This window comes from Podarcis vaucheri (genome assembly GCF_965113315.1).
Source record: "Podarcis vaucheri genome assembly, chromosome: 5".
Lineage (NCBI taxonomy): Eukaryota > Metazoa > Chordata > Lepidosauria > Squamata > Lacertidae > Podarcis > Podarcis vaucheri.
The window spans coordinates 31,775,671-31,800,666 of record NC_138763.1 but is presented as its reverse complement, the minus strand read 5'-3'; the positions used below and the strand labels follow the sequence as shown (position 1 = coordinate 31,800,666).

The following is a 24,996-nucleotide window of genomic DNA, read 5'->3' as shown; positions in this document are numbered from 1 at the left end:
AGGAGATAGAAAACAGGTTTACTCAATTTTTTGAAAAATTGTACGAAAGAGGAAAAGAAAACAGTACTGAAATTAAGAACTATTTGGAACAAAATGAGAGGAAATATATAACAGAGGAGGATAGGATACATCTGAATAAGGAGATTACAGTAAATGAGATAAAGGAGGCCATCGGTAGGATGAAGATGGGGAAATCCCCAGGTCCAGATGGCCTCTCGGCAAAATATTATAAAACGTTGGGGGAGTATTTAGCCCCAGTGCTTAAAGATGTGATCAATAATATCCTCCAGGGAGGGAAGATCCCGGAGTCGTGGAAAACGGCATATATAACCTTGATCCCAAAATCAGAGAAAGAAAAAACAGACGTTAAAAATTATAGACCAATCTCTTTACTTAATAACGATTATAAGATCTTTGCCGATATTATGGCTGGTAGACTTAAGAAGCTCTTAACAAAGTATATACACAAAGACCAAGCAGGATTTCTCCCCAACAGACACCAGAAAGAAAATGTTCGCCACATATTAAATATTATTGAATACTTAGATATGAGAATAGACGTCCCTGCGGCACTAATCTTTGTAGACGCCGAGAAGGCTTTTGATAATGTTTCCTGGGAATTTTTATTACAATGTTTGGAGAGAGCAGGTATTGAAGGCCCCTACATGAAAGGTATCAGGGCAATTTATTCAGAGCAGCAGGCCAGGCTGATTATAAACGATAACTTGACAAAACCCTTTAAGATCAGGAAAGGTACAAGGCAGGGTTGTCCTTTGTCCCCCTTGTTATTTATAATGATATTGGAAGTAATTGCAAATAGAATAAGAGAGACGGCAAATGTAAGGGGGATAAAAATTGGAAAGAAAGAATTTAAGCTTAAAGCCTATGCCGATGACCTGGTCCTGACCGTGGAGAACCCAGTGGATAGTACAAGTAGGATAATAGAACTTCTAGAGGAATTTGGTAGACTGTCGGGCTTTAGACTAAACAGGAAAAAAACAAAGATTCTGATAAAGAATATGACTGAACAGGATAAAACCCAACTAGAAGAAAAAAGTGGTATTAAAATTATGAATAAAGTCAAATATCTGGGAATTTGGCTCTCACCAAAAAATATAAATTTGGTTGAGGACAATTATAGTAAGGCCTGGCAGGATATCAAAAAAGATATGGACACCTGGCACAGACTGAAATTATCATGGACAGGGAGAATGTCTGCCATTAAGATGTGTATCCTCCCGAGGCTATTATTTTTGTTTCAAAATATTCCGATTATTAAAGGTACCTCCCTCCTTAAAAATTGGCAAAAAACCCTGACTAAGTACATCTGGCAGGGTAAGAGAGCCAGAATAAAGTTTAAATATTTGACAGATGCAAGAGAGAGGTGTGGTTTTGCAGCCCCGAATATTAGGCTCTATTATGAAGCAGCCTGTCTATGTTGGATAAAGGAGTGGGCCACCCTTCAAAATACAGACTTATTAGACTTGGAGGGTTTTAACATCAGATTCGGGTGGCACGCCTACCTTTGGCAAGAGAAAGGGGACGCCCATAGAGGCTTCTCCAACCATATAATTAGAGGTCCTTTACTAGAGGTGTGGAAGAGGTATAAAAAATTGATTGAAAAAGACATCCCAGGGTGGTTGTCCCCAACTGATATTATTAAAAGCAAGAAAATAAATATGGAGGAAGAGAAATGTACTTACGAGGACCTCTTAGTGAAGACAGAAGCAGGATGGAAGGTGAAGCCTTATGAGCAGTTGAAAGACAGAATAAAAGAGTGGCTGCTCTTTCACCAGATTAATGCTCTATGGGGCGAGCACAAGAGAGTGGGTTTTAGTGGAAAGAAATCAAGGTTTCAGGCAGAAATTTTGGAGAGTAATGAAAAACTTCTCTCCAAAATGTATAAACAATTATTGGAATGGGACACGAAGGAGGATCTGGTGAAGGGAGCGATGGTAAAATGGGAAAAAGACCTTGGTCACAACATAGAGTATAAAAACTGGCAGATATTGTGGACAAAAGGTGTAAAATTCACAGCATGCGTAGCCCTTCGTGAAAACCTAGAGAAAATGATATACCGCTGGTATTTGACCCCAGCAAAGCTAGGAAAGATGTATAAAAATGTTGATAACACCTGTTGGAGATGTAGGGACAAGGTCGGGACCTTTTTGCATATTTGGTGGACCTGCGATGTGGTGAAGGAATTCTGGACGCAAATACATGACGAGTTGAAAAAAATCTTGAGATATAATTTCCTCAAAACTCCTGAGTTGTTCCTTTTAGGAATGATTGATAAAGAAGAAATAAAGAAAATAGATCAAACCTTCGTTCAATATGCTATGGCCGCGGCGAGAATTCAAATTGCACAAAAATGGAAAACCGCTGACTTACCAACGGTTAGAGAATGGCAACTGAGGTTATACCAATATATTGAACTTGCGAGATTAACCCAAAAAATAAGACAAAACAATACAGTTAAGATCAAAGACGAATGGAATAAATTTTTAATTTATTTTGAAAGCATCCAGGGAATAAATAATTTATCAATCGACGATAACTGAAAGCATTGACGTATTACTCTTTAATAATACTGCAAATTAATGTAAGATTATGTAATTCCAAAACCGAGCTGGACGGAAGTACTTGTATGTGTATTATTGCATGTGATGTTTCTCTGCTTTTCTTTCTTTTGTTACTCTTCACTTTTATTTCTTTTTTTTTTCTTTTTCCTTTCTTTCTTCTTTCCTCTTTTACTTTTTTCCAAGATGGCAACTTTTATGAGGGTACATATTTGTATAATGATGTAGTGACTGTATTTTCCTAAATAAATAAAATAAAAAATAAAAAAAAAAAAACAAAGTGCTGGTGCTGACCTATAAAGCCTTACATGGCTTGGTACCTCAGTACCCGAAGGACCGCCTCTCCCCATATGAACTGACCCAGCCCCTCCACTTGTCTTCTGAGGCCCTTCCCTATGTCTCCCCTGCCGGAGAGGTTTGGAGGGTGACAACACAAGAACAGGCCTTTTCTGTGGTGGCTCCCCATTTGAGGAATGCACTCCCCAGAGAGGCTCGCCTGGCACCATCATTACATGTCTTTAGGCACTGGATGAAAATATTCCTCTTTACTCAGGCCTTCAGCCATTAAATAATCTATGACCTGTTAAATGTGTGTGGGGAGGGGGCTGTTCTTATGATTAGTTTATTATTATTCTGACTATTATTATGCTCCGTAAATTATGTTCTTAATGTTTATATAAACACCCTCACACACAGTAAAAGGCCAATGAAATGCAGAATCACTACAGTGGTACCTCGGGTTACAGACGCTTCAGGTTACATATGCTTCAGTTTACAGACTCTGCTAACCCAGAAATAGTACCTCAGGTTAAGAACTTTGCTTCAGGATGAGAACAGAAATCGTGCTCCGGCGGCGCAGCAGCAGCAGGAGGCCCCATTAGCTAAAGTGGTACCTCAGGTTAAGAACAGTTTCAGGTTAAGAACAGACCTCCAGAACAAATTAAGTTCTTAACCCGAGGTACCACTGTATTTCTCTTTCCCGGCTCCACCAGCATTGCCCTAATCCCACCTCCTTCCTCGTACTGGTGAAGAGTCCTTTAAAGAACGTTACAGAAGTCATGGCGTCACAACTAAACTTTTTAAAATGCATAACCCAACCTTTTCACCACTGCATATCCCAGGGTGGTGTATCTGAATATCATTGCATATGAAGTCATGCTACTGATAGCAATTGCTCCTCGATGCTTCTGCAATAGATTAAAGCTGAAAGGAAATAGACACACAGAAACCAAAAAAAGGGGGCTTTCCCTATCTTCTCATGCCATGTTCGAAACTGGGGGAAAGACATCCCCAAACCGGCTAAGTGTCATACCAACTGTCTCTACAAAACTTCTAAACATGAGCCATGAATCTGGTATTATGAGGACATCAAGAAAACAGTCAGGAAATACAGCAAACGCATTGCTTGCCCCAACTACTCAAGCATTTTGCAGCTCTAAGCATGTCTGTCTTTGAGCCTTTTTTGAGAGGAGAGTGTTCCCCCTTTTTGTTTGCTTTATACTTCTGCAAACCTTGGAACTTCCCTGAAGATGCTGATACCTTCTGTTTCAGCAGTCCTGTTTTCACTGTGAAGATGCCACAACAACTTAAAGCATTTTTGTTCAGGCAAGCCTGCCCAGACCCACAGATATGGGTGTGTTTTAACATTTTTACAGCTAACTTTAATTATCTTTAAATATTGTGATCTGTTTTATTGATAATTTTAATAATGCTGCAAGCAGCTTAGAGGTTTTACAACCATCAAGTGATATATAAATGTTGTTATCATTTCTACTTAATAAAAGTAACAGCACCTGAATTCACTATTAGTATAGGTGGCACGAGCTATCTCAGTGACAGCATAACAATAATGAACCCGACATTCTTTGGAAGAAGGAAGTTTGCTACCTAAAGGTACCAAAATCTAGCAATGTCTTCAGCAGATTCTTTATATACAAGCTGAATTTCCCTGCTACGTGAGGCTAGGGCAGACCAAACACAGAACAGATGGCCTTCCTTTTGCCACCTCGCACCCCCAAATATTACACTGGACAAGAAAACAGTCCTAAAAATGGAACTGGTCTCTTTGGATAAGAATTAATGTTAATACTGTAAGAAGATTGCAACTGGCCAAATGATAATGTGTAAATATTAAGTTTTTAAAACTATCATCAAAGAGGTAAAGGATTCAAACAGAACATCTACTCTTGACTCTCTTGCAGGACATCCATATGAGAAATCAAGTGGCTTAGATAAACAACAAAAATACAATGTTGGAAAAACTACAGCAAATTATTATTGCGTGCACAATGTTTGGTATTACAGAGTTTCAGTAAAAAGCTTCTATTCTCAAATGCTGCATATGCTATAAGGAGAATGGGGTATCTTCAACAAAAATATGAAAAGCTTTTTAATGTTTAAGGACTCCTGTTATCCCTTTTTAAGTTACTCTCATTGTTCTTTACATTCAACATTTAAATAAGCATCCTGCTAGTAATAAAGTACGGTTCAACTGGCAACTTCAAAAGATTACAATAATAGTTTTATTAGCAATAAGGTGCCTCTTTCAGAAATCTTGAAATACCAAACATCCCATTATAGATTTGCAGTATTGCAAATAATAGTCTGTTGTGAAATACAGAATCTTTGTAAGCTAGCATTTGTATTAGAGTTGCCAAGTTTATTTAATCAAATGAACAAGCTAATGAAGACTTTCCAAAGTGGGCTGGAATCCTAATTCACTTACTAGGGAGTCAGCCCATTGAACCCAGTAGGAGTTTCTTCCAAGCAAACATGCACAATATTGCACTATAAGTGCTTGGCCCCCAATTAACTGGTGCAATTTTTAAAAGCTGTTCTCACTTCCCACTCTCCATTTTTATTCAGAGTCTCAATTTGATGCATGTGTTGAGGTATGAACGTTTAATTATGAATTATGGAGCTAAAACCTGTTAATCCAGCTTGGGTTTCTTTAAGGGGATGAGAGTACTAATGCTTATTAGGAAGACCATATGCTATCTATCAACACAAAATGTTTCAACAGAAGATCGGAGCTGTTAGTGCTGGATTGCTGCCAAGAATGAAAGGACACCTGACCACATCTCATTGGAAGAGGGAATTCTGAAAGGGATAAAGTAGCACAGGATTGGGAACTCTGTGGCCTCCCAGTTGTTGACTTACAACTCCCATCTTCCCAGACTACTGACCATGCTAGTTGGGGCTAACGGGAGCTGGAATCCACCATCATCTGCAAGGCCACTGGTTCCGCATCCTTCAAAAACACTTCCTTTTGTTCAAACACACCCTATGTTACATTGGAACTGAGTTTGGATATGTTACAAGATTTAAAATGCTCGTGCTGAATCACTTCTTTCTCAGCAGGCAGAGACTTACATTAGCTGCCTCCCCCAAGGCAACTGAAATCATCATGAAGTATTTTTCAAAGGAATCAGAGAGAATGTGAGCTAATCAAAGTGGCCCAGAAATGGCAACTACAGTGGTGCCCTGCAAGACGAATGCCTCACAAGACGAAAAACTCGCTAGACGAAAGGGTTTTTCGGTTTTGCGTTGCTTCGCTAGATGAATTTCCCTATGGGCTTGCTTCGCAAGACGAAAACGTCTTGCGCTTTTTTAAAAAAGCCGCTTGAAGAGGCGCAGTTGCGACGGACCGTGCTTCGCAAGACGAAGAACATCGCAAGACAAAAAGACTCGCGGAACGAATTATTTTCGTCTTGCGAGGCACCACTGTACATAGCCAAGCTTAGGATAAAAAGGGGGCCGTAGATAGCATCAATACTAGTGGGTGCACACACCAAAGAAACAATGACATTTCCACACACTCCAGTTCCCATCAACCCCAGGAAGAACAGCCCAAAGCCAGAGATGATGGAACTTGTAGTTCTACAACATCTGGAGGGCCACAGGTTCCCTATCTGTCGTGCAGAGCCATACCAGCAAAACCATTGCTGTTCTCATGCTTGGTACCTTCCAACATCACCACAAAATTTAGCATGTACTCTTTCATAGTTTTAGACATGTTGAGTTTCTCCAGTTTTTTTACCTTGCCTTCCTCAGAAACTGGGGGAAAGCAGGCAAGATGGGCACCTGCTGCTTTAAGGATGAAATCCACTCTAGAGCAAAAAAAAACAGTCCAGCAAAGAAAAAAAAAATATTGAACATACCACATCGGAACACTGACAACTGAGCCAGCATAGGCACTTGGTAAGTCTTTCCATCAGCTCCGTTAAATGTTCGCTTTTTTGTGTTTTCTGGCTGGAAACGCGATTTCCATAGTCCCTTAAAGTATACTGCATTTACCAGCACCAATCTGGTCAGCTCACTATCAAGAGAATCCGGAGATATGATGCCGTCTATCATACCTGAAAAGCACAAAAGAAAACCCTATACTTTAAGAGCAGAAAAAGAAGCTTATTAATCATAAAAGCTGAAAGGGAGAAGGGGCGGGGGGGAACCCAATTCAATACCAAGCTACATTAAATAAAAGCTACAAGAAGATTCAGACCAAGAGAATGCACAGAAGACCCATGCTGGAGTTCAGCTGTGATTTAGTAAAGCACGAGAAAGACTGATAGAAGGTATAGAGCTCCCAACCCCTGGAACTAGCCTTGGGTCACTGCCAAACTTTCTTCAAATCTTCTCAGTACACTTGGAGGTTTGCCTGGATCAAACCCATTGAAATCCATCTTGTACTAAAGTAGCCTTCCCCAAGCTGATGCCCTCTCATATGTGGCTGGTGGGAGTTATGATCCAAAACATCCGGAGGGCACCAAGTTGGGGAAGGGTGTTCTAAAAGGTGTTCAAAGACCCTGCTGTCCTTCTGTACACATGTGTGCAAGTCTTGTGATCAGCATGCATCTTGAGGCATCTTGAAGCCTCCACGCACCAAACCCCCCAAAGTTCAAGATTTCTGGCATTTATGCAGAAATCTTATCCTAAATTCCAGGGGCAAATCAGTCCATGGGCTTTTTCATTAGTGTTTTGGGGTTTTTTAAAAAAGTAATATACATCAGTAAGCAATTTACTAAACACTATGAGTTTACAAACAGGAAATCAATGGGCTTCAATAACGTTCAGCTTTCTCCCTGGCCCAAATGCTACCCACTTTATTTGCCACTGGTGCTTTTTCTTTGAGATCTCATCATAAAAAAGAACAAAGAACAATCAAAGGAGTGGATATAAAGAAAAGCCCAAGGAAGGAAAGTTCTTGGCAAAACAGTGAGATAAGCGAGTATCAAGGAAATTGCCACTACCTGTGTGCTCACACAGAAGATAATGTAGTCAAGAGGATGTTACAAGTTTAGTGAAAAAGATTTGATATTAATCGTCATTTTGTAGTTTGATTTACACTTTATATGTTTAAAAGAACAGTCTGTACTTGCAGACAGGGTGTACAAAATCAATCTAATTGCTTCAGATGTTTAAAGCTCAGTTTTTCAAAGAATTTGGAAAGAAATGTTAAGCTGAAGAGGAAGAGACCAGTTGCAGCAGGGACTAGAGGCTCCAGAAAGGGATACTGCCAAATCCATTACTGGTCCCAACAACATCACACATACCATCTTGGGACTATTTAATTGCTCATCGTCTAACATTGTGTATGCCATCAAATGCCAACAGTGTCCTTCAGCTCTCTATATTGGACAAACAGGCCAAACCTTACGCCAAAGAATAAACAGACATAAATCTGACATCAAGAATCACAAAACAGAGAAACCAGTAGGAGAACACTTCAATCTCCCAGGACATTCTATACAAGATCTCAAAGTAGCTGTTTTACTACAAAGGAATTTCAGAAATAGACTGGAAAGAGAAGCTGCTGAATTGCAACTCATTACCAAACTTAAAACCATGGAGAGACCGGGTCTGAACAGGGACATTGGATTCTTGTCTCATTATACATGACTAGGCCATTTTTCACCTTCTCACCCCTTGCCTTTTCCTGTAAGACCTATTACAGTCGTTAAGAGTCGTCAACAGGCTCATCTCAGCTATCTGCCAATCTCCCATTCCCACCACCCTTCTGAGTAATACCCCTCCCCACCTTCTCACTATATAGAAGGATCTGGCAACTTCTGTTTCAGTGTATCTGAAGATGTGTGCATGCACACGAAAGCTCATACCAAGAACTAACTTAGTTGGTCTTTAAGGTGCTACTGGAAGGAATTTTTTTATTTTGCCAAATCCAAGACACAGGTATGGTTTTGGCATTGGGTTGGCTTGTTGGAGGGGAGGTTGCAAGCCTCTGCCTGCCTCTCCTAGGGAAAGGGGCATCCCATTAAAAGAATACTGGAACTGGAAATGCTTTTTCCAAGCACCAAGTGGGATCTAGGGCCACAGCACTCCTCAAGGTGGCACCCCTATGGGGGCAAACCTATTTGATTTAAGTCAAACCTCTTAACATGTGTAATCAAGAAAGTTGTGGCCTTATTTGACCCCACACACTGTGTTCTACCTGCTTTGTTCACTAAGTAAGGGGTGCTGGGGACCAGGGACGCAAAGGTATATTGCCCAATTCAAGACACTTTTTATTACTATTCTACTCCATCAATGTGCTTTACATTATAACCAAAACAGAGCAGTTCCTTCTTCAAGTAGCTTATGGTCTACATGTTAGTAGTAGTGAATAAGAGTGGGAAGAGAGATAAATCTAATAACCAGAGCAGAAACAAGACAGATGGGATAACAAGGCGGGGTGGGGGGGAGAGACAAGTTAGCTGTTTGGTATTACATACCCTTGGTCTCATTTCTGACCCACTGGTTGATAGTATCAGATGCAGTGTTCTGGTCCTCAAAGTTCACACTCTTAACACTGCACTGAAAGACTTCATTGTTTCTTGAAACAAAAGGCACTTCCAGTTTCAAGCCACTTTTTGCAAAGACAGCATTTGCAATTGAGACAAGATCTTTATTCTTCTTTGAGACTATGGCTTTGTTTATCTTCTTCAGTACTTTGCCAACTCCTGATTGAAAAACAAGCAAGAATCTTTAGTTAAAAAAATAATAAATGCTTAAAATATCCTCTTCAAAATAAGCACTGGTAAGCACACAAACAGATGTTTAGAAGCCACCTAAACCTGTGATCAGGGGCATGTTCACTCAGAGGCAAGTTCCAATTATTCCAGTGGAATCTACTTCCAAATGCGTTTGGATTCCAGAGCCGAGCAAACCTTAGGCATTATGGAACATGCCCAACACACAGCCCCTTTTTCGAAGTTCAAGCAATGTACCAAGACAACAGATCGATCAAATGCACTTAACAGATGAACTGCAAGAGAGATAAAGCATCCTTGAGAAAGGTACCCACTGTTTGTGGGCATGAATATAATCACAGTGCTACACTTGGGTTGCAATATTGCCGTTTTACCCATTGTGCACCCTCAGAGCAAATTCTGGGCACTGCTACCAATTTATTTAAGCAATTCACTGTGGGCAAATGATAGAACTAGGCTGTGACTTGCTGCTAGCTCTTCTGTTTGCTAAACCATGTTTACTAAAGACATACTCTAGGGCCTATAGTTCCATGAAAGGAATTGCTTTGCCTACCATGAAGGTGTCATGCTGTTTGGCGTTCCAATGCAAAGTGGCTGGGGAAAAGTACAGTACTTAAACTTTTGTGTAGGGAGTTCTGTGACCAGAATGGTCTGAATATAATCAGGAAAAAATATCAGCAGACCAAGATGCTTGCAGATGATTTAAATAGATCTATTAGGTATAAAATTCTTGGTATTCAAGATTACTCCACAAAAGAGTTCTTATCTTCAGGGTTTGGAAAAGGACTCAGCAATATGTGATTTCTATTTCCCGAAAGAAAAAATAAGTCATGGTGCAATAGTGTACTTGCTAGTACATTATAGCATTCTTGTTTCAGTAGGCATAGGGAAATGTTCCATTATAATTAGTATTTTTGGGGAGGAAGGTATTGATAGAGTGAGTTATGTTTACGGTGGTACTACCATTCTGAAATGTGCTTGTAAATCATACTGGCACTTGCAAAACACCCAGGGAGGCAACAAGGTCTAGTGAGCTCCTGTCAAGGGAGGGTTACTGGCTAGGAATGCAACCCTGATGCCTGCCAGTGTCAGGAATGCAGCCTGACAAAAGAAAGATCCTGAGCAGAAAAGCAGAACTTTGGAATGGCTGTACAGTTTGATACCACAACAGTACTGTGGGGATGTAATTTATCACTAAATGCAGGGATATTTTAGTCAACATCTGGAGGCAGGCATGAAAAGCTGTCAGTCCCACATAAAGGGGCATTTTATTCTTCCCCTACAAGCCTGTCAATGATACTCAACTCTGTTTTCTTTGGAACTACGAGGACAGTCCTTGTTGAACTTACTGTGTTTAGCATCAATGCTTCACACTGTGCCCAAAGATGCCTTTGGGTATTAGAGATACTGCTTCACTGTCACTTATTTAATACACACTAGACCAAGATAACTGGCTAGTGTTCTCAAACACAGTATCTACTGTTCTTGCTATCAAACCCACTTTGTATCAGTGACTAAAATAATTCTCACCTATACCGTAATTTCCCATAAGAACACAAAGACCCCAAAGCCCACAACAACAGATCAAAACAACTGACCATTTACGCTGTATCTCATCACAGTTGTTAGCTGTTTCTTTGTCTTGCCATCGGCTCCAAGTTGAAGCATTCCAAGTACTGATGCAATTCCATGCGGGGAAACCACAACATTCTCCTTCGGCCTGCTTTTGACCAGCTGATTGAAAACTTGGATCCCGATGTCTGAGCCCAGTTCCTCCAGAGACAGAGGACTCGGTGGGAAGCAAAGGCACGCAGAAATCAAGGCAGCAAAGAGGAGAGGAAGACGCCCGTTCATGATTCCTAACCCAAAACAATCTAAAAGGAGAGGGGGAAGCAGACAAAGTTAAGGACTGAGCAGAAGAAGCACATCAGTTCTCTATAGCACTTATTTGCAGGTACTGTCCCCATTGGTTGAAAGCCATATGCCTTTATGTATCCCCACAAATTCAGACCTTAAATCCAGCACCCTTAGAGCTAGCCTTTCACAAGAAAAAAAAACAACCTTGACTACTGTTATATGATAAAGAGTCTAGAAGGAATAAAAAAGAGGATTGATGACAAGCTTAAGTCATCAGTTCAGGATCTGAAGTCAGAAAAGGTATTTAGGGTTGCATTTTAAAGCACATGAAGTGTTTTTATATCAGGAGTAATCACTACAGTGCCTTCCAATGTTAGACTTCAACTCCCAGTGGCCCTGATCATTGGTCATGCTGACTGAGACTACCCACGCTGGCTACAACTGTCTTATTGGGTTATATGTGTGATTTTGCACTATGTACAGGAAATAGTCCAGTCACTCTATAGAGATTGAAAATCATGCTCAGACTGCTAACCTAGACGTGTATATTAAATCAAATCCTAACTATGGTTTACAAACTTGTTGTAAAGGTAAAGGACCCCTGGCAGTTAAGTCCAGTTGCAGACGACTCTGGGGTTGTGGCACTCATCTCGCTATACTGGCCGAGGCCCAACATTTGTCCGCAGACAGTTTTTCTGGGTCATGTGGCCAGCATGACTAAGCCACTTCTGGCGAAACTGGAGCAGTGCACAGAAACGCCATTTACCTTCCCGCCGGAGCGGTACCTATTTATGTACTTGCACTTTGACATCCTTTCGAACTGTTAGGTTGGCAGGAGCTGGGACCGAGCAACGGGAGCTCAACCCATCTTGGGGATTCGAACCACCGACCTTCTGATCGGCAAGTCCTAGGCTCAGTGGCCCAAATATCAGAATCTTACTTATTTGGCTCTATAAAGAGTTGGTAAGCTACTGGGCTTTATACCCTGCTGATTTGATTGCATTAGGAACTTACCATTACCAAAAATTAAAAAATGTTCCTTCTACATTCTGGGCTTGTGGCAGACAGGATTGTATTCTTGAATCTACTATGCTCCTCTCCTAAGCTTTTCTTAGGAGTTGGTTCTATGTCCTATAAGCAAGCGATAGAGATGTGCCCTGATCAGCTATGAAAGTCCATTATCTTCCACTCAATGCTTTCTTCTTGCTACTACTTGAGCATAGAGAAGGTTTCTGTTCTCTTCTTAAAATCTCCCTAATCCCACCCCCTTCCATCTTGAAATGCTTGAAAAAAATGTGAGTTCCAATGAGTTAACTGCCTTGGATTCAAGAGAAAATGACCCCATGATCAGTGCAGTCTACGCATCCAGACTCCTACCTCTCCATATATGAAATGAAGCACAGATAGCCTTCAAAATTTGCACTCATCCAAATTTTGCAATGCAATTCCCCAACCAGTGTTTATAAAAATGCATAATCTATGGCAAAGTGTGTATCAAAAAGAAAATATTAATAAAAAAAACATAGAAAAATCAATTGTACTAAGGAAAACTGCTTGCAAAAATATGTATACCAATCAAGCCTGCATTTCAAAAAGTTTTTATTCGGAGAAATTTGCACAAAACTGATGAATAATTTCCATGATGATTTTTTTATATGTAAAAAAGCAAATTGTTGCACATTGTAGAGAATTGGACTGAAAATTGGAAAATTAGACACTGAGAGAAGTGATCTAACCTTCCATCCCTACTCTGTAAACTATAAAAAGCTGCCTTCTTCATTGAATATGCCAGAATATCCTAGACATGAAGTTGAGGGGCTGTTCTTGGATAATATGCAGCAACAGAAGAAGACAGAACTGGGAGTAAGAATGAATGAATGGAAAACCCAAAACAAACCCCAATTATTGGTAACAGGTTTAACACTGCTCAGATTTTCCGAAAGTAGTGGCTGAACTTGTGGCTTCACTGGCACAGTGTCGTCAAAACAGACTATTTGCTGACAAGCTAGCAAGTCCCAGGTGCCCTTCACACCTAGCTGCAGTTGCGTGGGAGCTGCTTTTCTGTATTGCGATATCATGCTGACTACATGGGAAAATACCACTCAATCTGTCCCTACCACATGGTTGCGTCATTCACACACAACATTCCGCTATGTGAGATCACATCACAGAAAAACAAATGAGTGTATGCATGTGTGTGTGTGTGTTGTGAGAGGACCTCAAAATTCAAGTAAAAATTCTCTCTGAACCATCTGAAAATGCTTCTACACCTCTGAAGTTGCTGCTGCCACAGAATGCAAGAAATCATGCCTGGGACCAGATTCTTCTTTCCTATTTTAATTTTAGGCACACTGCATTCTTCTGCAACAGGAGTGGAGAACCTGTGGCTCTCAAGATGCTGTTTGTCTCTTAGGTACCACCATGACCTGACGGGAGTTTGAGTCAAACAGCATCTGGAAGGCTATAGGGCAGGGGTCTGCAACCCGCGGCTCCGGAGCCGCATGTGGCTCTTTTACATCTTTGCTGCGGCTCCGGGGCGGATACTAGCGAGGGGAGGAGGCGCATTGTGCGCCCCGACACTCCTCATTGTGGCGGGCGCTGTACTGGCTGTGACATCGCATGGGGGCGGTGCGTGCGTTAGTCACGCACCGTCCCGACGTAACCTTCCCACCCGCTGTCAGATCGTGGCTCCGGAGATATATTTGTTTTAAATGTCGCAATGGTTTTGCGGCTCCCAGTTGTTGTTTTTTCTTCGGAAACGGGTCCAAGTGGCTCTTTTTGTCTTAAAGGTTGCAGACCCCTGCTATAGGGAGATCTCTGGTGAACTACAACTTTAATATTTCAAATTTTTGTTTTTACTGAAGTCAATTTTTGCAACCTTTCACTGAACACTTAAAACTGCACAGCTTCCATCTACTTCAGGACACTTTAAGATTGTTCATTCACGTGCCTCTCCCCGTCTCCACCCCCAAAATCATGAGTTTCAGCTTGTTCTGAATTCAGATGATATGGGTTAAAGGAATGGTACAGAGCCAAAAGGATTTCCACCCTCCAAAATCAGGCATATAAGTTTGCCTCTACAATATGTAACTTGTTATACTATAAATGTCTTCTTCTTTGGCGATCACTTGTAGCCGAGTAAGACTGTCTTCCATAAACACAGTTTTAACAATGAGTCCGTAAGTGACTGTGGAGGCCAATTCTGGATCCACACGTACTTCCGCAGTACGGACATTGGTTTCTGGGCAGGAGTTGATCACGGTGTGGATTTGCCAAGCGTGCCTTCCTCTTAGAACATTTCTCCCTTGAGTCCTGAGTTTGAGTGTCTTCAAAGCCCATGACACCTTTGGTAAAGGCTGTTCTCCAATTGAAGTGCTCGCAGGCAAGTGTTTCCCAATTGTTGGTGTTTATACTACATTTTTAAATTTTGCCTTAAGACAGTCTTTAAATCTCTTTTGTTGACCACCAGCAGTACTTTGTAGAAAGATTAGGGTTGGGTGGGTGAGAGACAGTTTTACTTATAACTAGCAAATAAACATTTATTCCACTTTATGAGATGTGAGTTAAGCAAGTAACTGTGAAATGGGCTGACATACAGACATAGCTGTCAACTGTACTCTGTTCTGTTTGAATAATGGCTCAATTTACTGCTAAACTACTGTTTAGTGCACAGAGAAAACCTCCAGCTTCCTAATTATAGCTTAGGAAAGTTTTACAAGTACCCTTCTCACTTTTTAAATGTTCTATTAAGATGAGATTTGAAACTGCCATCCAGATGGAAAAGCCATTGGGAAAGGTGGGGTAGTGTTCTCTTCTCAAGAGCCAAATAAATTGTAGCAATCAATGAAAATATTCACCTACACATCTGGTCACTAGAAGCAGAACAAAGAGCAAAAAAAGCAACATTTATCTTATCATGAAAGGAGTACCAAACACAGTCAATATGACTGCAGTGTGCCCATTATAAAGAAAGCTAGTCCTGGAACAGACTTTATTGGCTAGATTAGATTCATGTGAAATTATCGAGGGCACATATTTCCAGTAATAAAGAGAAATGAACCATTCATAAGCTTTCAGCAGAGGGCTTAAGTAAGAGGCCACTACGTTGGCGTGGATCCCATGTTGCTCCTCCATTCTTGGAGGGGGGTGGTTTCTTCCAATTTCTCTTCCCTCTTCAGCTAGCTATATCCCATACTGTTTCTAAAGGTCCCCCAAGATCCAGGATTAAGTCTGGCCATTGTCCATGGAGGCTGGAGTTCTGCAACATCTGGAGAGCCAAATATTCCACACACCTGATCCAAATGTTGTGGACTACAACCTGACAACTGGCCATGCTAGCTGAAGCTGATGGAAGTTGTAATAAAAAACAAACAAACTGGCTATCCCTACTCTAAAGAGCTGCTGTCATTCCAAGGTATTTCACAGCCCTGCTACCAGAGGTACTTTTAAATGGAATTGCATATTACCCTGCTCCTGCCAACCTAGCAGTTCGAAAGCACATCAAAGTGCAAGTAGATAAATAGGTACCGCTCCGGAGGGAAGGTAAACGGCGTTTCCGTGCGCTGCTCTGGTTCGCCAGAAGCGGCTTGGTCATGCTGGCCACATGACCCGGAAGCTGTACGCCGGCTCCCTAGGCCAATAAAGCGAGATGAGCGCCGCAACCCCAGAGTTGGCCATGACTGGACCTAATGGTCAGGGGTCCCTTTACCTTTACCTACAGCACATTGCACTACCATATGCTTTATCACCAAACAACAGCTCGTCTATTAAAACAATCTGGTGTCATCTACAAGCCTGAGTACTTCACTGATCCACAGTCAAGATGGCAAACAAATTAAATTGCAACATTCCCAATACAGACCATTTAGGGAACGCCCATGATAACCTTCCTCTTTTTTTATTAAAGAGTTAAAGCAGGCATCCCCAAACTCGGCCCCCTCCAGATGTTTTGCAACTACAACTCCCACCATCCCTAGCTAACAGGACCAGTGGTCAGGGATGATGGGACTTGTAGTCCCAAAACATCTGGAGGGCTGAGTTTGGGGATGCCTGAGTTAAAGCTACCTGTTTACCCTCAAGTTTCCTCAAAATAGTTACAAACTGAAAAGAGGTTAATGTGGCCTTTCCCCTAACCCTATGAAACAGGGTTAGCACCATGTTTGCGCTCTCACTCTCCTACCAACACTGGAAGATATAACACCAGAATAATCCCAGACAGGAGAGATAGTGTCTGTGTAATTGAAGCAATATGCCTGAGAAACGGAAAGGAGAAACCACGGGTGGCCAACCATTCCCATAATAAATAATTGCAAGACTAAAAAATGATCGTGATAATATCCATTTTAGAGCTTTGTTGGAGCTAAAAAATAATGCACGCCTCAAAGATTTCAGACTTTACCCCTGAGAATTAAGCATAAATACAAGTGTCACATGACTATGTCAGTGCTGCTAAGACAATTTTGCAGCAAGAAAAAAAGTCAGTCTGCTCTCACTGCCTACAGAAAATTAAAAAAGCAGAAACATGTCAAATACAATCTTCTCTTGAAAGATAAAAGTTTCAGACTTAAGCACTAGGCTTCATAAGCATAATTTGTGGCATCATCTGTGGGGCACAATCCTGCCACGAGGTGTAGTTAAATTGTAGACCAAGAACCCAGGAAAGAATTTCACTGAGAATGCTAGGAATAGCATTTGGAAATCTCACATTAAGCAGCTTTCCATAAGAGGGAGTCAAGGTCATGCTTGATGGCAAATGTAAAGGTTCCATCAGCTATAAATTAAGGAAGGAGGAAAGTTTTTGAAGGCCAGTGCAAACACCTTTCATAAAAACAGAGGAAGAGCTAATCTCAGAAAGGCCAATTGTACCCTCACCTCTTTCAACAAAGAGCATGAACACACACACAGAATTCCCCCAACCAGTAACAAGAGGAAGCAGAGAAGAACACTTTCCTCCACACTGTTCAGGTTGGAGCTGCACATATAGCTTCTCTGCCTCTATAGTGCTACATGATTGATGGTTGGAGCTGGCAATATAGGTGAGGAGGGGATATATAACCCTTCCCTGTGTTATAATGCTCAGGCTTGCACTGTATTCCCAGAACCAGCACTTCCTTACCTACAATGATTAATTTAGGGGAGAAAGGCGGCTTCAAAATAGTTGCGTACAGAATGCTGAACTGGTCAACAGTTAAACCAAATGCAACAACACCTCCTTCTGTTCCTCCAAAGTCTCTCCAATTCAGCAATACCACACACATGCTAGATTCATCCTCCTCCTCGGTGTCAGATCAAAACTTCAATGGTCTACTTGTAGCATATTGCAATTCTTGTACCTAGTTGAGAGGTAGCAGACATGTTGCCCTCTAGATGTTGTGGACTCCCTCAGCTCCAGCCAGAATGCCCAGGGATCAGGGATGATGGGAGTTGCAGTCCAAAGTATCTGGAGGGCTCCACATTGGCTAACCTATCAGGTTATTACAAGCATCATAGAAAGTCTTCATCTGACCATTTGTCCTCCTGCAGCATCTGTTAACCTGCAACACACCATAATTTTTGTACAAGCTGCCCTGTGGTTCCTTGACTCAAAGTTATTTGGGCACAGGAGAATCTACTCTGAGACACACTGAGAAGTGAGGAAGACGAACAGATAACTAATAACAGCCTATGGCAAAATAGCTGAAGAACAAAATGGAAAAGTGGTCACAGCAGCTACATGTGGCAGGAGCCGTTGTGGCTACGAGATCAAGCACTAGTGGTGAAAACTGCTCTGCTGGTAGATGCAACTCTGTTCAATACACAATATTACAGTGGATTTAATTTCAGATATATAGACTTTGCTTGACTAGAAACGCAAATCTAAAGCTTCAGCTAGATGAGTGGTTACTGAAAATTTCACAACAAAGTAGAGACACAATGCACACCACATTTTTAGTACTCTCTCATTATTGTAATTGGAAAAAAGTTATACTAAAAATATACATAGCTCTTCCTGTGGTTTCTGAACTGTCCCTTTCATTACTACTTCCCCAAAACATCTTTTTTACTAGAGCCTTTTAGTTTTATATGCCTGTTTTGCAACACAAAACTTATTCATGACACATTATTTTTCCCATAAATCCATTAGACAAAATGTTTCTTAACTGTTGTTCTAATTATTCATGTATCATATATTGTTTTTAAGGTTCTTTTCTAAAAAAAATGTTCTAAACTTTGATGGTTTTGCCCAGAAAATCTGTCTAGGAATATAAATTAAATGCAGCTACTTGGTAGTCAAGTTTTCAGATTCCTATTCTACCCCCCTTCCCCCCACACACTGTATTAAAATTACTGGATAGGTGAAATTCAGGATTATTTTAGAAAAAGGTGAAAAACCTCAAGCCTGCAGAAATCTAGAAGGAAAAAATTATTATTGATATTTTATTTTAACTGAAACAGAAATTCAAGCAATAACGGCACAATTTACAAAAATACATGAAATTATAAATCAATTTTAAATAGCAATAATTACTATGATAATCCATAGTAATATGTCAGCAAATAAAAAATAAAGAGAAAAAGAAGAAAATGAGCCAATATAAAGTAGTGAATATCATATAATTGAAAGAAGGGAGCTATTAAAGAACCCACTTTATTTATATATCTATTAATAATAATAAATTTTTATTTATACCCTGTTCTCCCCGGCCAGGGCCAGGCTCAGAGCGGCTAACACCAAATATAAATTACAATAAAACGTAATGGGGGGGTTAATTAAAATACGGCTTAAAATACAGCTTAAAATGCAGCCACATTTTAGTAGTAGCCCATAAATCAAGACCATAAAGGGAGGAAACATCGGATATTCACCCAAGCCAGCTATCCATGCTGGTCCTATTTGGGCCAGCAAAAAAGTAAAGGGAAAATTTATATACCAAATCCCATATAAGGGGAGTGAGTCTAAGCCGAAGACCAGACGAACAGCTCTGTCTTGCAGGCCCTGCGGAAAGATGTCAAATCCTGCATGGTCCTTCATAAAAGAGCATCATATTCACATATTGTCACAAAATTGCAAAAGGATTTTAACTAATCCTATGCCCCTTCTGTTTGCTATTCCAAAGTTCTTTAAACATTCTTGCTCAAATATATTTATTTTGTTTTCCCCTTGTTGAATGCAAAGCATCTAGATGTTTTTTTCTTAAAGTTGCCCTTCACAATATTGTTTATATTTGATGCTACTTCAGACCAACAATTTTTAGCCTCGGGGCAGAATGAGACTCATATCATTTACCCATAACTTTCTGGGAGTAGTAGTAGTCTGGATGCAAAACCATTCAAATTCTAAACAAAATATATTTTGCATGCAAATAACTATTTCAAGAGCTTTCATTCTATTGAAATTATTCTTATTCTGTTTGCAATAAGAGAGTAACTGACAGAAAAATTTTGACATTTAAGACATTAACATAGATTTCTGTCTTTGCTCCACATGTATTGACAAATTATACACCAGGATACAGTATTGTTATTTTATCTAAACAAAAATAGATACTCAAAACAGAGAACAAAGTAGATGCACTCCTTTAGCTAGCTTAGACAGCAGAGGGCACTCTTACATGCAGATGAATTCACTAACCATTCAGAGCATGAACCTTTCTAAATACATAAATGTATTTTTCCTCCTTGATGGAGGACACGAAATAAGTAATATTTGTCTCCAACTAAAGTGAGTTTATTCAAAATATGTTTGGAGCCCTCATTTATTATGTATAACTAAGCTGTCAAAACCGACAGTTCTACTGTCAACTTAAAGATACAAGGTTGGGAAGGCTATGTGAAAACAAAACAATTTTTTTTTTTTATCTCTTCCGCCAGTGTATGCAAACCTTGACAGTAAGAAGGTGTAATTACTCAGTAAAGTACATTAGCAGTCATCAGAAGAAAGCTAAGAAATCTGTATTGAAGAGGCTTATGATTTAGCACCAGCCATCACCATGTCTACTACTACTATAGAAAAATAAGCTTTGAAGAAACACTTCTCCTTTGAAGTTGCACATTCCATTATTCCACCATTTGGAAATATAAAAATCTGCATTAATGCTGCTGCCATTAGTGGGAGTCTTACCTACTAATTTATATATAAAAAATATAGCTATGATCCATAAAATGCTCAGTAATTACTCATCATTGAAGGACGCAGTCAAGATGTCTAGAACACATGTGAAAGCTTGTTTAAGTATCTCTCTAGATAGGCCAAATGGTGTTATGACACCCTTCTTCAACCTGGTGGCCCTCCAGATGTTTTAATCAGAGGTAACCAATACAGTACCCTCCAGATGTTTCGGAGTCAACCCCCATCTAGTCCAGCCACTACAACCATTGGTTGAGGAAGACTGATGTATGAGAAGGGAGACCACCCTTGTCCATGTCCAAAATGTTTGCTCCCAATTGAAAAACCAAAATTCCACTGGTAAGAAGAAAGTTATTTGAAACACCAATCTAGAATGTTTCCTTCAGCACACTCATTTGACATACTGATAATCCTATCAAATGCTATGTAAAGAGAACTAAAGCCTTACAGTTGTGTTCTTGAGAAACATGCAGTGATGACAGTATTTTGATGCATTGCGAAATATGTGTTGGTTACTAACTGCTACTAGGTCGAAAACAACCTTTAATTTCTTCAAATGTGTTCCTTCAACATGATGTTTTCTTTTATTGTGAAATACAGTGTTTTACAGGGCAACAATACACTAAAAGGATTGATGATGCAGAATTAACTGTTCCTAAAACACCCATATTAATTTATGTGATGCCATATTGTTTATCTGCTCACTACCTGTGAAAAGGCACTGAATGTTATCAAAGATGCAATGAACATAAACATCCCTGTTCAGAAAAAAGCAGCAAGCTATTAAAAGCATGCCAAAACTTAAGAATTAGAACACAACTGCTTACAACAATAAATTGTCATGTAAATAAAGAGCTAATCCAACCCATATCTTCAAGAGAAGATCCAGTAAAGTTATTATTAATATTAAAATTTTAAGTAGGATACATTTTTAATCCTGAAAGTACACCACCGTTCCAATTTGCACAGGTCCCATCTCAAATTATTTCGGTTTCCAAAATGTTCACACAGACCTGTGAGGTTAGCAAGTGAATGCAAGACAAATTGTCAGCTATAGTTATACTTGGAACAAAATGCAAGAACTGTGTTAAAATAGCTTCTACTGAAATTCAGTGAATAAGGAAGCTCAAACCTCTCTCAGGGCCAAAATATGCACCCCCCCCGAAAACTATCTATAAACCAATACTACTGTTTATTTTGTGCCTATTATTTATTCCATTGCGAGTCTTGGATGCGCTCTTAATTGTTCAGGTGGACTCTAAAACTGTTTTGGAGAAAGAAATGTTGCCTTTCTAGAGCATGTACTTTGTGGCTGACCTAATTCTTCACTTCAAGCAGTTTCTCAAAGGATGTTGTCGGCAATTGCTCGTTAGAGAGCCAAACGCCTTGCCAAGCTTTAACTAGAAAAGACATTCCACTTCCATGAATGAGTAGACAAAAGGTTCATCCCATTTCCGACTAACTGTTTAGGTTCCCACCACCAGAAAAGCCCTTCCTTTCAATTCAGGTAGGATGGCTCAAGAAGATGATGACAAAAACACAGTTCCAGCCTTTATTCAAGAATGTTACACCCAACCAACAATGACATGTTAGTTACACTCTGCCTCCATGGCTAGAGGTTAGTAATGATTCTGCATATCACTTGTTGGAAACCATAGGAGGGGAGAGTGCTTTTGGGCTCAGATCCTGCGTGAAAGTTTCCCAGAAGCATTTGGCTGATCACTGTGAGAACAGGATGGGTCATTGGCCTGATCCAGCAGCTTCTGATGATGTCCTTAGGGCATGTGTAATGCTGCTGTGCCCTCAAAATATAGTTTTAGAGCATTACATGCTAGATGACCTACAGTTCTTAGTTGCAGTGCAGTTAACTATTCTGATACTATACCCTACTCTCATAATCTACTGCTTGACTAATATCTTCCAGCAAGCTCTTTAAAAACCAATACAGTCAAGCGGACTACACTGTACTTTAGACTTCAGATACCAGTACAGCAGCCATGTCCTCTGTCCTATTATAAATCTATTTGGGGGAAAAGCAAGTCTTGGATGGGTCTTGGATATTAACTGCCAATTTTAAAAAACATATCTTTCTAACAAATAATGTGTTCCTCCCATCTTCTTTTTTAAAAAAGTGTTCACACAAGTTATTACTGGGCATGTCGAGCATCTTCGCACATAGGAGGGCTAGAAATGAGGCAAAATTGCCCTTTTGATTCTGTGGCGACATTCAACACCAAATGGAAATTCTTATACAAATAAATATTCTTTGGCTTCAAGCTCAAGATTCCACTTCCAAAAATAAAGTATGCAAGAGCATCAAAAGCTGTCTGTCTGCTATGTGAATAGCTTGTAAGCCATTTATAATTTGCTTTCGTACAAAAGGACACTACAGAGATTTAGGCAGAATCCACACACACACGGACCAGTATTTCACAGAATATATTTTGAATTGGGCTCTTACCAACTGAGGCCATGAGATGCACTGTACTGTCTATTTTTAAACAAATTACTGTCTAATTTTAAGCAAATTAAGTTTCACAGTTATTTCACAAGTGTCCCCATAGTTCAAGAAAAAGTCTCTCTTTCAAACCCAGACACACAGAGAGAGGGAGAGAAATCAAAAGATAAGAAAATTATCAACTCTGGTCTGAACATCTCTTTAATGTTCTCATTTTCCCTTTCAATTCAGGGATATGCTCTACGCTAAATATTTCTTAGATATCCCCTTAGATATTCATTAAATTCAGTTGTGCTGTTACCACTTTTACACCCACCAGCAAGAGAAGAAAAGCTAGAGGTCTTTCAAAAGCCTCCCTGTGGTGACCATTACCTTACAGAGGCAAACAAGGACATCTGTCTGTGTTGCAGATCCTTTCTACCCTATGAGCAACATAAGATGTAAGGACTGAGACGCCCACTTTTTATTATAGTCACCTGTTCTCTTTATGGCACTCCTTTGATGCCCTATGCCACATTTGTAAATTACCAATCAACCATAGCACATAAAAATCTCATCCCGCCCCAGGATAAGAATGGGCTCTTTTGAATAGCCTAGGAAAAAAAGAAGCAGCTCCTGCTACAAGTATTGGCGGGAATGTGAGCTAATGAAGTTTTCGTAGGGGCTAGTAACTTGACCGGACATGTTTCCAAGGGTGCCCTGACCGCACAAAATTCGGGGTAAAGGGGAAGCAGAAAAGTACCAAAGGGGAATCTCAGATACACTCATTCCTTCTTCTGGAGGTGGAAATCGGAGAACTAAATTGGGAAGCTCTTCCTACCCCCCCAAAAAAACACACACACACACACACACATACACACTCCCGATATACCGCATAGTTGTGGGCTTTGGGAATTTACAAGTATTCATTTACTACGCACATGACAGATTTGGAGGAAGGAGAGGGGCAAAAAGAGCCCTTGTGAATTCATCTCAATAAACCGCACAGGGGGGCTTTTGCAAACCTAGCAGTTATTTCTGGCTGCCCAGCCGCCGCCCCCCCCCCCGTCCCACAAACTCAACCCCTCGTTAGAATTCAATCCGGAAAAAGAGGAAAGAACAACCTTAATGGAAATGTTCATATGTGTGTGTCTCCCTGAACTGCCGTAGGGTAATGAAGAGTTAGTCATGAAGTTGATAAGCAGCAGAGAAAGAAAGGGAAAGTACACAGGCCGGGGGGGGAGAGCAGGATGAGAGGGGTCGCCAAAATAAACCCTCATTTTTGGAAGCTGGGGGCAAAGAAATCCCATTGAAAGGGAAGGGAAAGGGCGGGCCAGGCGGAGACCTCAGGGAGGAAAGCGCGACCCCCAGGGCGAAGTCACCCCCCCCCCAGGAGCTCTCACCTCTCTCGCCCTCGCTGGAGAAGCGCCTCTCCGGGGGAATAAGAGCGGCGGCGGCGGCGGCTGAGCTTCCTCTCTGCTGCTCCTCCCGCTCAGCTCAGCGACTAAGCCGAGCGGCCGCCCCGAATCCCGCATTTATCCCGCCCGCCGGCGAGAGAGCGCAGAAGCGGCCGGGCGGCGCCCACTCGGCTTTCCCCCTCCCACTGGGGCCGCCGCCGCCGCCGCTTGTCTCCTCAGCAGCGGCGGCCGCCTCCTCCTCCTCCGCCTCGCCCAGCTCCCGCCCTTCCTCGAAAGACCACGCCGCGAGGAGGCCTCGCCTCCCGGCCTGAGGCGCCACCTCCCTCCCTCCCTCAAGTCCAGAAGCGCCTCTCCGCCCTTTGCCAAGGCGCTCGAAAGAAAAAAGAGGGAGCACTGAGGAGAACAACGATGTGACTCGATGTGTAAACACGGGTTTGGAGCGAGTCAAGCAGAACGTGGGTCCCGCCAGAACCCGCTTAGAAAGTGTTGTTTGGTTGGTTGTTTGTTATAGCGTTTTGTTGTTTTTTGCATCACCAGCCTCATCATTAGAGTTTTATAACTAGGTTTGTTTTAGAAACTTGAGTTCCTTTCACAGTCGCTCATTAGTAAAGGG

General features: G+C 41.0%; 1 protein-coding gene across 1 annotated transcript in view; it reads right to left on the bottom strand.

The window, feature by feature from the left end:
- SERPINE2 (serpin family E member 2) overlaps nt 1-24,581 on the bottom strand; it is a 37,519-nt gene extending 12,938 nt beyond the window's left edge. The window contains exons 1-4 of the mRNA XM_082221888.1: nt 24,369-24,581; nt 11,164-11,439; nt 9,308-9,535; nt 6,740-6,937 (exon numbers count right to left, since the gene is read on the bottom strand). Of these exons, the coding sequence (XP_082078014.1) occupies nt 6,740-6,937; nt 9,308-9,535; nt 11,164-11,419 (682 nt within the window). The 5' untranslated portion in view covers nt 11,420-11,439; nt 24,369-24,581. The remainder of the gene's footprint in view (nt 1-6,739; nt 6,938-9,307; nt 9,536-11,163; nt 11,440-24,368) is intronic.
- Nucleotides 24,582-24,996: the final 415 nt, after the last annotated feature.